General features: G+C 40.1%; 1 protein-coding gene across 6 annotated transcripts in view; it reads left to right on the top strand.

Moving 5' to 3' along the window:
- The window catches only part of FARS2 (phenylalanyl-tRNA synthetase 2, mitochondrial), a 230,009-nt gene that overhangs the window by 169,528 nt on the left and 43,864 nt on the right, over nt 1-16,617 (top strand). The window contains exon 8 of one of the 6 annotated variants that reach the window (XM_059853190.1): nt 5,081-5,153. The exons of 4 other annotated variants lie outside the window; for them this stretch is intronic. In XM_059853190.1, coding sequence (XP_059709173.1) covers nt 5,081-5,114 — 34 coding nt within the window. In that variant the 3' untranslated portion in view covers nt 5,115-5,153. Of the gene's footprint in view, nt 1-5,080; nt 5,154-14,149; nt 16,480-16,617 lie in introns of those variants that run through there. One more of the 6 variants, XM_059853197.1, reaches the window with a different exon arrangement.

Below are 16,617 nucleotides of genomic sequence, written 5' to 3'. Positions count from 1 at the left end.
AAGCCTTGGGTGATAAACCATAACCCCATTCCCTGTCTCCTTGTGCTGCTTGGGTAGGAGGTGCAGCTGGGAGGGAGGGAAGGGTGGGGGAAAGGTGTTTTTTAAGGGTTTATTTTACTTCTCATAATCCTCCTCTGATTTTGTTTGTAATAAATTCACTTTATATTTCCAGTTGAGCCTGATTCGCCCATGGTGGTGTTTAATGAGCAATCTCTCCCAGGCCTTATGTCAACTCATGAGCCCTTTCTCTCAGAGGAAATTTTCTCTCCTCTGTCCCACTGCAGAGGGGAATGAATGAGCAGCTCTTGTGGGTGCCTGGCATCCAACCAGCAACAACACCGGGTTTTTTACCTGTGTTTACCTGTGTTTCTAATCTAAGTCAAAAGCTGGACTGGATGTTGGGATGAAGAGACAGGAGTGAAGAAAAAGCCACCATTAATCTTAGGCAGTATTGCCTCTGTTCTGTGACAGAGGTATCACTGCCTCAAATATTTGGGATTTTTTAATTTATTATCAACAAATGTTTGTGCTATACTTGGAATGCTCTGTTGTGAGGTCATTTTCTTTCAGACATTGTTACTGTGTGTGTAGAAGTAAGCACATGGGATTTTTTTTCTCCAGTCATTTCAGTGGTGTGTTTGCAACAGGCTAAGAAGCACTATTTAATTCTGGTAGCAAATAATGAAATGTATTAACCTGACACTTTTTTCAGAGAAATTCCTGCTACTTCCTTAAGACAACCTAAGACCTTTTATCCCAGTGCTTCCTGAGCTCAGACTGGCTCCTCAGTTGCAGTAGTGCCTATTTGGGTGCCTTTTCCCCTGAAATTCCATTGAATTTCTGCTGAGGTGCAATGTTTTAGTGCCCCAAAATAGCAACAAATGATAAGAGCTCAGTAAAAACAGTGCTTAGCATACCAAAACAATTTTTCTTCTGGCCTGGAAGCATTGAAGAGAATTAATTTCTTTGTGACCACCTCAGGTCATCCCTTTGTCCTAGCATGGAGTCTTTCCCTCCAGTTTCCAGCACCTGATCCTCCAATGCTGCTCTCCAGGCCATGGCTGTAGATTCCATCTAGCAAACACTTTTTTGTTAGGTTTGACTACAGTATCAACATAGCAGATGTTGTCAAAGTAAATAAAATAACCTCAGTAAATTGTCTGCAAAGCCCAACCTGTTCCACTCAAGTTACATTGCTCTTACTTTATCTGTAATTCCAAAGTCTCTCTGAAATTACAGTTCTGTGGCTTTTCCCAGTGAGTGGCACAAGCACCTGAGCAGCCAAAGCTGCAAAAGTGACTTAATAGTTCCTTTTAGTTTTTAAGCAATTAGCTCTGTGAGCTAAATGCTGTTATTTTAAGAAGGGTTAGAAAATATGATACTGAATATGCTCCTGCTTTTCAGGAGGCTTCAGTTTAAGCCACACTCATGTTTGAGCTCCTATGTTCTGAAAATGTGTAGCCACTTTCTGAGCATGTGAAGAAGCTCATCTGAGCTGCAGCTGAATCAAAAATCTTCTACTGGCTCTCAAAATTCCTAGCAGTGCTGAGGCAAGCCCATTTTGGGATGCTTCTTTGCACTGTTTTTTAAGATGAGGGTGTACTCCCTCCTTACTGAGAATGTTTTTGTGAATTTTAGGGTTTTCTTTCTCAGCACTGGCCTTTGCCTGTTTGTCTGTCTATTCCCCTCCCCTTCCTCTTCCCCCAGTTTTCATTTTCAATTATTTTTGTTTATGTTGAACTTCTGCCTGCTCAGCTGCAGCAGAGCTCAGTTTTGGCAGCCCGCCTTGTGCTGTGCAATCCTACAACTTCTGCTGCTGAGCAGCATGTTGGAAATCGCTTTGAAATAAATCCATGTTGGACCTAAAGCAGCATCTTTGTTGTTACCCCCTCAGAATAATTTGGTGCTATAATTGGAATTCTCATTTGAAGTAAATAAACATGATGTCCGATCTATAGACGGATCTGGATGCACAGTCAGTGAGAGAGGGATGTGTGCATCCAGCCCTCTCCCTGGAAGAGATATGCATTTGCAAAGCATGCATGGCACTTCTGATGCCTTGGGGCAAGTTAGTGCTGGAGGAGAGGATGGGCTGTAGGGTAGCCCCAAATCCCCACTGGGCCACCTTGAGGTCTGTCAAAGGAAATATTTGCTTCAGTGCTGCTCTTGACATGAGCATGACCATAAGCCTCGTGTTGTTTCCATTCTCTTATTTGGACAGGTAATACTCAGTGGAAAAAATAGGAACCTGTGACTCCACCATGCTACTGATGCTTTGCCAGTCCTTGGATGGCATGTGGGAAGGGAGATGAGGCTGTGGGCTTCCATGGTTCCCTCCTATGTGTAGGCTGATCACTGTGCACAGTCTAGGATTTCCATTTCAACAAGGATATGGAGGAAATTCAGAGAAAATTGACAGGAATAGTCAGAGCAAGGGAATGACTGAGAAAACCACTTCTGGTGGAGACAGTTTGGTAGGTAAATAGAGATTTAGAAAATCGTGGGTTGGTTAGAGGGGGTGGGTAGAGATGGTTTCATGGCTTCTAATACAGAAGGCAGTGTGCTTCAAGTGAAACTGCTAGGAGCCAGCTCCACAGCAAGGAGGAACCTTTGGCAGGAGGGTGACAGAGATGACAAAGGCTCATGTGGGGAGACTGAGTTAATGCAGAGGAATTTATTGACTCATGAAAGACACACAGAAGCATCTCAGATATTGTGTTGAGAATGGATTGGTGCCCAGAGAGGCTCATGCTAATACACATGCACATTGATTCCATTTTTTAGCTTCAGACATCCAGTCCTCAAGGCTGTTTAAAAGGGCGTGGTGTGATGGAGCACCATGATTTGGCACTGGCCAGACTCCAGGCACCCACTAAAGCTGCTCATTCATCCTCCCCTGCTACATCTGGACAGAGGAGAGAAGATGTAACAAAAAGGGTTCATGAGTTGAGATGAGGACCAGGAGAAAACACTCCAAGGGCTCAAATTAAAGATATAAAGTGAATTTATTACTAATAGAATCAGAGCAGGATAATGAGAAGTAAGATACACCCTTGGAAAAAACCCACCTTTCTTCCCCCAACCCCTCCCTCCTTCCCACTGGCAGCACAGGGGTGCAGGAGCATGAGAGTTTGGTCAGTTCATCACCCCTGATTTCTCTTGCTGCTCAGGGAGAGGAGTTCTTCCTCTGCTGCACCATGGGGTACCTCCCACGGGAGACAGTTCTTTGTGAGGTTCTCTGATGTGGCTCCATCCCATGAGCAGCAGGCCTCCCAAAACTGCTGCAATGTGAATCCATCCCATGGGCAGCAGCCCTCCCAAAACAGCTGTGGCATGGGTTCCTCTTCCATGGGGTGCAGTCCTCCAAGAACAGGCTGCTGATATTCTTTGTTGCAGACAGGACAGGGCTATGTAGACTTTAGTCTGGCCCAAAAGAGCTCTTGTATGGTGTAATTCAGTAACTTGAAATTGTTTTTTTCCAGAGCTTTGAAATCTGGGCATTTTTGCTGCAGGCTGCTGCTCATTTCCCCCCCTGTATCCTCATATTGGTTTTTGATTTAAAAAAAAAAAAGATCTCCTGAAACCTGGTGGCATTAAAGTCTGGTGTGTAAAAGCAGTGTTTAAATCCACTTTGTGCTTCTTTAATTGGGAAATGCCTACGACTCAGAGACTTGGAATTGCTTTTTCAAGCCAAGCACGTGGTTGCTATTTGTCTGTCACACCAGCGATGGTTCCAAGTGTTTTTGTGAATTCAATCAAATACAGTCTAGTGCAAGCCAGAAAAGCAAGGGAGGAGAAGGTACTGATGAGAGAAATGTGAGGTGAGGAAGACCTGCAGCACAGCTGATTTGCAATTAGCATCTTCCCTCTTCCCTGTTGTCTGCCCGTCCTGCAATGCCAAAGGAGGCAGAAAGACTTTGGTCTGAAAGGATGCTAAAGATGGCTGTAGAAAGCTGTCAGGGCTACAAACAGAGACATGTCTGTGGTGGTGGCAGAGGAGGAGCAGATCGTGCCCTGCAAGCTTCTGAGGAAGGAGCCATTTAGCACAGCTTGATGGGAATGGGGTAATGGCAGTGTTTGAGATTAAATGGGGGAGTAAATGATGGATGAACTGCATGGCTCAAAAAAATTCTGTATCCAGCTGTCATGGCTGTGTCCTCAGGATCAACAGCTCTTGTAACAGTGTGTAGTTATCCCTACACTGTCCCCTTTTCCTCCCTGACACTTAACTGCCCATTGCACTCCTGTTGCTCAGTGATGCAGTAGCACCTATGAAAAAAGATGAAATGGCAGAGATTGCACTTAAAACATAACTGGAAATCCTTTTGGGTTTTGCTGTGTCTTATTTGGCTGTTTTTTTTAAGAATCACTTTTCATTTCAGTTTCTTTCTAAACATCCAAATGGGCTTGTGCATTTCTTTCAAATAATAACATTACTGAATCAGTGACGTTTTTTCCCTGCTGCTTTATCTCACAAAATACCTTTAAAGCATTAGTGATTCATATCCAAACATTCCTGAGGAACTGGGAATATTGGTACTGGAAAAAAAATATTGGCATTGGAAAAAAATTAATTCCAGGAAGAGACTTACTGGCTTCTTCAAACATTGAATAAACCCACAGCTTTTAGAATTTAAAAGATGAATGTTTTAGAATCGGGTAACTTTCTGTATTGCCTCTTTTTGGTCTGAAAGAGGGGTACTTTGGGGACCTTGTTGAATTGTTTGTCTTAGAAAGGTGCCACAGGATTTGTGCCAGACTGTTTTTCCCTGCAGTGGTCTGCAGAATTCAGTGTCTACAAGTAGGGGTGGGTACAGAGGCAGATTCTTTGCTTGTGATTTCTGGATGTCTCTCCCTGGTGGGACCTGTGTTCCCTTGCTATAGTCCATGTGGTCACTCAGCTCCTCATTCATTATGGTTCCTCAAAAGCTGCTGGCTTTCTGATGATGTTTCTTATACAGGATCCAAAGATCTGCAATCCCTCCATCCCACTAGAATCAACCCAAAGGGAAGCCCTTGGTCTATAGCTTGACTTCGCTTTGGGCAGTATCCTCTTACTGTTTTAACCACTACTTTACAGATGGGTGTTCCACTGCTTGGTGCTCTCAGTCTGAAGGAAATCTGTTTCTGACATCACCTTAGGTGCAGTCCAGGTATGAGGATGTTTTTTTAGTAACTTCCAGGGCAACACTATTGCATAGAAAACTACAGAGCTACTTCCAATGCCTGGAAACTTGGGTAGGTGTGGTTTTGAAACAGAGACTATGTGTGAGTGAAAGTCATGGAACTGGGAGAAAACAAGGCTGAATGAGTTTGTTTTGGTAACATTCCCATGAAATTGTCTAGACAAAATAATCTTTATAGGTAGAACTTACACAGCAAAGAAACCCCCAGATTTATACACCAGGAATTGAAATTTTACAGTAAACTTCTGTATTACATTTCTTATTAAATTGTGGACTCTTTAAAGTGATTATCTTTGAACATTTATACTTTTCTATAACTTGATTATTTTTGTACCTAATAAAATTCTGAAGAATTTGATGTTATTTCTTAGTGCTTAGAATTGTATTGCCCAGTGTTGCCATTAAAGTAAGTTGTTTAAACTATTCAAACTCTTTATGCAAGTTTCTTCTCTTCACTGTTCTTCAAACCTAGATAAAATCCCTCTTTCCAGAAAACCTATTGCTGCAGAAGGCATATACTTCTGTCCCTGCCTGACTCATTTGCTAGCCTTTCCCCTGCCCAGAGGCTACAGACCTGTCCTCATTTTGGTTCTGTTGTCCAACCTTCTAAAAGCAGAGTTGACACTGATTTCAGTCCTGGTCTCTCAGGGTTTTATCCAGTCTGCTCTTGGAAGCTGCTAAAGATCAAGATCATACAGCCTCTCTGGGCAAACTGCTCCACTGCTTGCCTGTCCTCATGGTGAAAGTCTTTCCAGATATCTGACCTGAAGCTCAATTAATTTAATCCAGCCTCCATCTTCCTTGCATTTGCCATCACTATCCAGTTTGTTTATATATTAATTTATTTGCCTTTCATGCTGCTATGTCCAGTTACCTGTGGAATTTTCTCTGCAGTCAATATTTTTAATCAATTAGATCAGTCCATCATTACAGTGCAGCACCTTAAACCTAGAAAGAGCTGAATGGGAATGGAAATGCTTGTTAGTTTAATGAGATGTAAATAAAATAGCTGACCAGAGTGTCCTTTCTTTGGGAGAGTTTGTTTTGTTTGGGCATGGGATCCTCTGTGTCCTGGTTTCAATGTAGGTGGAGAAGGTGATGGTGATGAAAATGAAACAGGAGCCCAGCTGGTCTAAAAATGAGGGGTATGAGAGCCAAAGGCACATGTGTTTAATTTCTCAATAAGGCTGAAGTTTTATTCAAGGACTAGAAGGATGCAGTTGGATCAGGCAATCCATTATACAAATTCTCTACCATCCTGAACAGAGTGACAATAAACAGGGTGACAATGCCAGTTTAGTCCTTTGGAGAGAATAGCTTAGCATTTCAAATAATTTAATTGTCTTTAATCATGCAATCAAAGTGTATCAATCAAGTGTGAAAAAGGGCTCAATAAATTTAATCATGAAACACTAAATTATGGAAGGATGATAGGTTTAATTTTGTCTTTTATTTCTTTTGACAACACAGAGAAATCTATTGATTATGATGCTCAGGTAATTACCTATCAAAGTGATGGTTTTAATGGCACATGATTTATTGTGTTTTCTATTTGAAAAATATGTTAATTTGTGAGGAAAAAAAAAAAAACTTTTACTATTTTTTAGATTTTCACTAGCAGTCTATTTTTAAATGGAATCAAGAGACACACTTGTAAAGCTGCCTCTTATATTATCCAGCATCAGATTTCTTGGTCATTTTAAGCACAGTTGAGAATCTACCAGCAACATTATCTCTACTGTCATTTTATTTCAGCTTTTCTAAGTATCTCTGCGTAGAAGTGTTTTGATGGGAGAACTTGCTTGTGATGTTTTGTCTTCAGATTTTTCTTCCTCAAGGGAAGACTGTTAGTCTTTTAAAATGACATTATAAGTTGCTCAATAACCAGCTTGGGAGCTGGAAGAAATCTGTGAGGAATGCTGGAAGGAGAAGAGACCTTTTGAGTAGCAATTTACTAGCTGTTTGTGGAATGCTGAGTTAATATAAAGCTGTATTACTATTCTACCAGTGCTAATAATGCGTAACATTATTCTTCTGTATTGCATTTTTAGAATAATCTATGTGAACATATCAGTCTTCACAGCATCCTGTGAGAGAGATAACTATCAACATTATTCTAATTCTCATTGTGTATTTAATGTGAATAACAACTGTTTCAAATGGAGAGCTCAACAAGAGGAAGAGCATCATGTTTCCTACTAAAAGACCTGTAGCAGGTTGTGTTGATCATCCCATACATCTTTCTCAAGCCAGTCGTTATACATTACCTTTGCAAATTTCCTATTTTGCGGAAAATTATAGAATGACCCATGTTGGGTTCAACCTTTTGTGGAAAAGGGAGCCTAGATGAACTTGTCAAGCACACTGTCCAATCATGTCTTGGAAAGCTACAGTGATGAGATAGGTTTTACCATGGCTTTACCATGCCTGTGGGGAAGTTATTCCAGTAAATGGTTGTTCTCAAGGTAAAAATTCTTTCCCATATCAAAATGAACGATCTTGATAGAAGATCAAAATGTACTTCAGAATGGCCCATAAAGGGTTACACAGTAGATTGCTGCATAAGAGAAATGTATGTCTGTGAGTCCATCTGTCTTCCCGTGTGAGGCAGAGAGACAGAAACCACTGTGTGCTCGCTGTAGTGCAGAAGTCCACAGGTTTTCCAGGCTGCAGCTTGGATTTTGGTTGTTCTTTCCTTTCAGGCTTCTGACCATATCCAGCCCTATTCCTGAACTTGAATCTCAAACTTCAGGAAAGCTATTGCATTTTTGTCAAGTTCTTGATTTTATTTGGCACCAGTTCACATGATCAAATGGGGGTTTGGTTATGTAGGCAGTGTAGTTTGGTTATGTAGGCAGTTTAGTTAAACAGAAGATCAAAATATACTTAGTGCTCTAGTAAGAAGAATGACTATTGAGTTCATACTGTTATAGATACACCTTCTTGACAAAAGTCTTGATCTTGCAAGAAATTCAGCTGAACTACTGCAGAAGCACTGTGCAGAATCCTTTTGTGGCATGGGGAAGGAAGAAGGTTACGCTACCTTTAAAGTGATGAAATGTTAATTGGTGACGCACAATGCTGAGGTTTCTCTGGTGCTTTTTTGTATTCTGCATCTGCCTAGGTATGTTTGTTTCTGTGAACCATGTAAACTCTGTTATTTCATGCATAAAAGCTTTGATTTAAAGGGCTCAAATAATTGCTGGCTATATTGCCTGCTCAACAACCTATCAAGCTATTGAAATATACTCTTTTCCATTATATATTACCGCATTTTAATCAATTTCTAGCAAGCACACCTAACTTGTACAGGTTGAATAAGACTATTTTCAAAATTCTTTATACATTTTTCTCTCTGTATTGCTGACCCAGCCTGCCCCTACTCCACTCCCAGCTCACACTTTGCTTTCTTGTCTTGGCTCCCCCTTCCTCACTGCAACAGTGGGTTTGTTTACTCAGGCTCTTCAGCTATCAGAAATTCTCTCTTATGACTTCTTCCCCCTCACAGCCTTTGAATAACACTTCATCTCTAAATCTTAGTTTAAAACTCTTGTTTTCTTCAGTTACAATGGTGCTTTTAATTGTGAATGGTGGTATTTAATGAAGATTACTGCTAAATGAAAAAATAATGCTTTTATTCATTAATTCAGGGGCAAATTAGACTCCAAGGTGTAATTCTGTGATTACTATTACTACTTTAAGTGAGAATTTAGTTCTGTGTTTAATTTTTTTAAGGAACATGCTTCTCTTCTCTCTTGGGTTCCTTTAATAGTTGAATAATGCCGCAGCGAGTCATTTTAATATTAATCCACTCTGACAAAGTCAGATCACAAGTTTGGAAACTGTTTTACTGCAGAACATGCACTGCTGGGGATAGTCTGTACTGCAGACTTTCCAGGGATGAGATTGCTAGTCCTGTGCTCTACCTGCAAAGTCTCCCTTTTCTGGGGAGATGGCCAAGGCAGCAGTAGATTTATTCCCCATGTTTCCTGTACAGTGAATCTCCCTGTTATAGGAGAAAGGAAAAAAAGGTTTATACACTTCATAGCCTTCTGCTATGGTTTGTGCCTCTAGGACCTTTTTCAATTCTGTGGATGGCATCAATGTCTGTTTTTTGAATCTTTTTTTGAACATGTATTTCCCAGTTCACAGCCTAAGACAGATCATAGTTACTCAGGCAGAAAGACTCAGTCCTGACAAGCTGTTTAAATCCATAATACTGTATGATTTTCGAAACCGTTTTGGTCTGCCTCAGTTGCAATTTTCATTTATAGCTAATTAAATAAAAATAAGGCAAAAGGCAGAAGTCTTGGTGCTCCTTCACCTTTTACTTGCTTTTCTGTTCTTTTCACTTGTACATATATGTCCTAAAATAAGATTCTGTTCCCTGCTGCTCATCCATGAGGCACTTGTGAGATTCTGACTTTGAAATTTCACTTGACTTTGTTCTGTAGACAGCAGTAGGCATTAGACTAAATCAAGGCATGTTCAAAAAAGTTGTGTCTTTACTCTGTAAGTTTAATCTCCATTTTGAGAGGAGATTTCCTATGTGGCATGATTTGCCAGCCAGTTTTATCAACAGATTTTTTTTTTCCCCAGAACTCTTTTACCACATCCCTCCAAACTTAGCATGTGTTTTTTGAGAGTCTTGACAACTTTAAAATTCCAAGTGTGAAAGTACAGATTCAATTTTCTAGAATTTTGGCTTGCTGTTTGTCTGACTTGTGTTCCTTAAAAATAACTGAATATGAAGATTCTTAGTTCTTCCTTTTTATTTTTTTCTTGAGGTGTTAGACGGCAAGTATTTTCTTCAGGACTTAGGATCTTTGATGATAAAGTCATGATCAAAATTTGGTCAATACTGCCACATGCTTGCCAGTTCTGCAAAAAGAGAGCTTATTTTGCTACAGCTGCTTAACTTCCCTCAGCAAGTGTTAAATGCACTCCTTTCTTTTTGTCAAACTTCACCTGTCTTTCATTGTGGCAAATTTAAACTCCCATTTAGAAATTATAGCAATTCCTTTTGTGAGTTTCTTAATAAAAATTGCAGTAGACAATCTAGTAAGAATCATGTGTGCCTTCATTTGACAAACTATATAATACACTTTTCATTTTATATCTGCTTCTAACTTGAAAATGCCTCATCGGATAATTTCAATCTGTTTTCTCTACCAAATCACCAATTAAGAATTTTAGATTACATAGGATTTGAGGGGAAAAAAAGCCACCCAAACCACAACATGTGACAGTATCATCGTCTGTTATTTTCCATCTTACCGGAACATGACTCTCCCACTCCCGAGCTGAGATTTATATCCGCAGCCCTTACTTGGCAGTCAGTCTCTGAAGGACTCTGAGGGGAGCTCCAGTGAAGCCTTTCCCGGGGGCTGCAGAGCCTCCTTCCCAGCTGCCAGCTCTGCATCCCAGGGGAGTGAGGAGCGATGCCTGAATGAAGCGGAGCTCTGCTGGTATCAAACTTGCTACAGCAAAAGCAGTGGGCTCACAAAGTACAAATCCATGCAGTGGCTCCAGACCTCTGCATGTGTTAGCTGATACACAGTTATCACTGTTGTGCCCAGTCCTACAAAAATTGTGTGTGCAGGCTGCATTCATGAGTGGTTTAGTGTAGTCCAACATTTTTAAGTTTCTCTAATTTCAGAATCTATAAATCAGGCAGCTCAGGGGTAGGTAGCTGGTTATATCAGGCTGCCTGCATAGGACTGTGTGGCACAAAACAACCTGTATGTTGTAAACCTTATTTCCATTAGATGATTTACTCCCTAATTTTACAGGAAACATTTAAAGATATATAGACATATTCTAGCAGGAATTTCACTTCTGATCGTGATCATATTCTAAGATTTAATCTGATTTATTCTGCACACGTAGTCTTCAGTAACAACTGTTTGGGAAACTGTTATTAACCCAAAGATCCCTTTTAAAATTACACATTCCAGCTGGATTGCAGGGAACACACCAATCAGTTGGTGAACTTGCACAAAAACATGCATTTTGAGATAACCAGTTCAGATCCAGTGCTAGCCGAGGACTCTGTGGGGGTGAGGAGGTGCAATTTTCTTTGTCCATTAGAAAGCAGTCAAATTTTGAAAGCATGTATCTCTTTTGAAGCTGCATCATTAAAAACTGGCCCTCAAAATAGAAATCCTTGTTGCTTCATCACATGGACCTTGTAATGTAAATATGTGGTGGCCAGTTGAAGTCGTAGGGGCAACTAAAGGTCAGGCACTGATGCCTTGACTTTCCCCACTGAATGGATGCACTAGAGCACCAATAGGTAAAGAAAAATTCAATATGAGGAAGAGCATCAGAATGTATCTCTGTAAGGGCTTGGCTTTGAAAAGATGGTCCTGAAATACTAGCAAAAAGAGTAATCTAGGAAAAGTTTGCAGTGCTTTGAGAATCTAAAACGTAAGTTTCCAAGGAGAAGAGAGTTCTAGATACACAACTTTGATCAGAAACATCACATGATATAAAGAGAATTGTAGTTGTCCAGTTAAAGTGAGTCAAGAAATGTCTGTAAAAATGACATGGTAAATTCTCTCTCAATGACTTGGCAATACCGAATTGCCTCACTTTATGCTTTACAGGAAGAGACAATTTCTAACACCCTGTGCTGCACCACCTGTGGTCTAAAATCAACATATGTGCTTTCTTCTCCTTTTTGACCATCACTATCAGCAAATATATTTAACTCAGAACTTTGCAAGTGGTTTTTTGACTGATGCATAAAAGTGGATGAAAATACAGCTATTATGCTGTATGCTGATCAGTGCTGCATTTGTAGCAGAAGTAACTTAGCTTTCTTGACCCAGCAAATAGATTTGATCAGCAGTTTTGTGTTACACAGCAAGGTACTCTTTGTGTTGAGCAAAACTATACTTTGCTGGCTATAAAGAAGTTATAAACAAGAGAGATTGGAAGCTTAAAGTGTTTAGTATTTTAAGTGTGCCACTATGGATATAGAAGAATCAAATAACGAATGTTATGGCATTGTCAGCTCCTAGGAAGTTGCTCCATTGAGTTACTTGTATGCAACTTCCCTGATAGCTGAGGGCCTCTGTTGTCATGTCTGGGACACAGTCCTATTTCTATGGCCTCTCTTAATAGGATGACTAAGGGGAGAGAGAGCACAGCATAGATTTCCCTAGTTCTGCTGACTCCTGCCCGCTGGTGCAAGTCAGAGCAGTATCCATGGTACTCCAACATATATTGGGAGACTGCATCCAGGCACAGTCAGGCCATTACTGAATGGGTGCCCAGGTGGCCAAGGGCCAGCATTGGTCTCTCACACCTTGACAGTGACTCTCAGCTGTTTTGCAGTAATTACAGCAGAGGACCTGTATCTGTGGTACTGGAATCGAGGTGATTGTGTGGATACTTCTGTGATCTGAGTGCACAGACACCTCAGCTGGTTACTGATACAATTAATAAGCATTATGGCTTTGCTCCAAGTGGAGAGATCTTGAAATACTTCACCTTTTTTAGTTGCTGGAAGGAAAGGTAGAGCTGAGGATTGTGAAAATCTAGAAAAGAGAAGAAAGGTGACAGCTTCCTGTGGGGAGAGGAGATTCTGCATACTTGTGTTTCTGTATTAGTTGGGTGTTTGTGCATAGTGAAGTGGTGCATGCTTAAACATTGTCATGTCAGCCACAGGAAGTGGTACTTTTATGGGAAGTAATGCCTTTGTTATGAGTGAGGTGAATTTTGAGGCTATCAGTACAACATGGATGTGAAGACCAATGCATTACCCCAGAATAAAGGGAGAAGAGACCACCGTGTGTACAATTCAGATGGTTAATGCAATTGGAAGTAAAAACAAAATGTGTATCTTCATTTTGATTATGGCATGGAAAAATACTGCAGAAGTGCAAAGTGGGTGATCAGAAATTAACTGGATCAATTTTATAGAAAAAGAGATTGCCCTTCTCATTTCACTGTGGCTAGAAAAAGGTTAACATTGGAGGGGAGTGTAGTTTGGTGTCATCCTAGAAGTAAGCATCTACCTGTCCACTGTGGGATGTTTATGTTTAAGAAACCTATTGTTTTCTGGAACTTATGCTTCTGTAAAGAAATTTCTCTTGGTGCTGGCCTCAAAGAGTCACAAAGATGTTTTAAAACACTGTTATTCTTAATTCTCTTTCTACTGGCCCCATTCTAGCAGTAGTCCCAGCACTTCCATAAAGATGTGCTACAGGACTGCTGTAATAAAAGAAGCATTTTTATTCTTTCATTTGCTGTTAAATGAAAATGGAGTAGATACAAGCAGGTGACAGCACTTAAAATCTAGTGCAGAAGTCTTCTCTTGTCTAAAACAGTCATGTGAACAAGTTCTGGGTGTTTCTTCCACCACAGAAGATAGTGGAAGTACCAGTGTAGCGTTTGTAAACCTGCTTTCAAGATAATCTAAAGACATTATTTTGTTAGAACCACCCCTTTTTACTCTAATCTTGTAATAGCCAGATGATTTATGTAGAAAATATCATTTGGCTTTTATGTTGTGAGCAACAGAAGAATGATTGCTTCTAAAGTGTTGCTTTTTAGTGTGATATTAATGGAGAGATAATCCATTTACATTTTTACAGCGGAAGTTTTGTAATGGTTTTGAGATTCATTTAATCTTTGCATTTGTGAAACAGCCTCTACTGAAATACAGCTGAAGTAATTTGCTGTGGAAGAATAAAGTAGTTTGTCAAAAAGAAAAAAAAATTGAGGTTCCATACTGTTGGAACAATCATCTGGTTTTTAAATACTAAAAAAATATTTTTTCACAAGCTTCTTGTAAAGTGGACCATAATTGTAAATTCTACATGCTGTATTTTCAGTAAGGTTTGTGAATGCCTTTATGGGTCGATAGTGAGATGAATAAATATGGGTGACATGTTAGTCTTCTCAACAGCAGTTGTTTACTTGTTCTGCCTAATCCCACTGAAATTCTCTTATAGGTGACCAGTGTTTTGATCTGCTTGTGTCACACAGTCCAGCTGGAAGAAGCACCAAGACTGCCATTATTCTGTGTTATAAGGGCTGTATAATTGCACTACAGAGCAATTTTCATTTACTAATGAGTATTATGTTACTCTACTGTCTTGACATTGCAGGAACTAGACAGTGATTATTTGAACTGCAGACAGTGCCCTGCTTGTGTGTTTTCTGCTGCTTAGGTAACCTTTGCAGAAGAACTGGAGCAGGGAACGAGGGAATAAAGAGGGACTGACAAGGCACATCTGGTCAGGCAGCTGATTGGTAGTCGGCGATGTTGCACTTTGGGAAAAAAGCCCCACATGCAACACAAAAATATAATACAGCTGATCAAATGCTTGGATGCTTCAGTACTAATCAGGAAAGAATCTGGGATGTGAAAAAAAAAGCCACCTGTGTGAGGGAACGAAAGCCTTGCTACATTTTGTTTCTTTCAGATCTTTTTGAGGATGGAAACATTTTAAATTACAATAACTTGACTCACATGGCTGGCTCTGCACTTAGCATTTCTATCTGTGGTATTTCCTTAATTGGCTGTTGGCTTGTATCCCCTCTTTGTGTGTACATAGATGTCTGTGTAAATTGCAAACAAAAGCAGGTGATTCCTTGACTTCCTTTTTAGTATTCTGCTCCAGCACCTGTAAGAATTGGACAAATGACATGATGTTCTCTGGCATTATGCATGATGTAGCTGTGTGTGAACACAGCCCCACAGCTCAGGGAGCTCTCATGGCCTCCTGTTATGTGATCAGTTAGTGAACAGAGGACACATGCTAGAATTACCCTCTGCACACGTGGCTGTACAACTTGGGATTCTGGACGGCTCCTTGAACAGCACCTACTTCTGAAAATGTAGCAGAGGTGGAAAAACCCACTACTCAAGTTTGCTTCTTTTTCTTGCACAGAATCCATGAAGAACTGGGGTAGCACACACCTCCCTGTAACAAAAGAGTACTCAAAGCCAAAGGAGGCCTACAGGTTTTCTTCTTTTTCAATAAAAACAGATCTTATGTGGCCCATTTTTCTTAAAAGCTGTTACAGGCAGTGGCAAATCACTGAAATTCCTGCATCCTGTATCAAGCCACTGGGCAAGGAAAAAGGAAAGGGGGCAACTATGTATTTTTAAAAAAGTTTAATGGAGGGAAAATATCTCTTACCTAAATTAGGATATTGTCTGAAAGATGTTTTGGTATAATCCGTTAAGTCAGTGGTTTCAAAACAAGTCCCTACTGGGTGAAATTTTGTTGTCTGGGCTGTGGATGGAGATCAGACAAGGATTACAGGATGATGGGTTTGGATGTAAGACATGAAATACACCCTTCTGAGCAACTGTGTGCAAGATGGACCATGCTCTGACCCAATCCAAGAAGCTTTTCTAATGAGGAAACATAGCTGGCAACATGTGACTGAATTCCTTGGTTTGCTCTGCTTGTGCTTGTGGCTTTTGCTTTACCTATTAAACAGCCTTTATCTCAGCCTATGAGTTTTCTCACCTTTACCCTTCCAATTCCTTCCCCCATTCCATCAGGGGAGTGAAGGAGTGGCTGTGTGGAGCTTAGTTGCTGGCTGGGGTTAAACCACAACAACTTGCAACCTTCAAATATAAAGTCCTTGGCTAATTTCAGGGTGAATTCTAGAGGGGAGATGATATGTCCCTGGAATGCATCATTCATTTTCACTTTTAATACCTGTTCAGAAATGGAGCTAAAACTATTATCCTCAATGCTTAAGCAAATCTTGTGAATTACAAAAAGATTCCTACACAAATGGGTCAGGGAAAAACTATACTGAGCTAGAGATTAGTCTTCAGAAGTTACCTAGTTTTCTGTGGGGAAATTTACTGGCTGTTTACACTTTTATGAGTTACTTTTTAAAACAAAAGTTTTCATAATTTGAAGATTAGATTTCAAGTTGAGGTCATTTTACTAGAAAGTGACTTTTAGATGGGGAAATAGTATATTATAGAAAAAAAATTAGAGTGTGATTCATAAAACAAATCAAGGCTTAGTTGAGGTTGCTCTTGCAATTAACTATAGAATCCACAATTCAAGATTGTCCTTTTCAGAAAAGCAATTACCCTGTCATTAAGACAACCTATTCTGAATCCAAAATTTTGCTCTTTTCATCCTGAATTTCTCTGTCAAGCCCCTGTTCAAAGAGAACCTTCAAATGTGAGCTGTATTTAAGCAAGGGTAACCAGTAAAGTGAGTTAACCTGAAATGACTCCAGGGGGAATGGTAAAAGCAATTGTAGCAGTCTCTGTATAAAATAAACCAGAAAGAAGAAAAAGAAATGACTTTCTACAGGGAGATCAATAATGAGCCGGACTCATGTTTTCCAAAGACCTTGGGAACCAGCCCATAACTTAACTTGTTAAATGCTGCTGACACTGAAAAGACTGATTTCTTTTTTAGCCAGAAGGCTGAAGGGC

Source organism: Haemorhous mexicanus, chromosome 1 (genome assembly GCF_027477595.1).
Source record: "Haemorhous mexicanus isolate bHaeMex1 chromosome 1, bHaeMex1.pri, whole genome shotgun sequence".
In the NCBI taxonomy this organism is placed as follows: domain Eukaryota; kingdom Metazoa; phylum Chordata; class Aves; order Passeriformes; family Fringillidae; genus Haemorhous; species Haemorhous mexicanus.
This window is presented reverse-complemented; position numbering and strand designations above follow the sequence as displayed.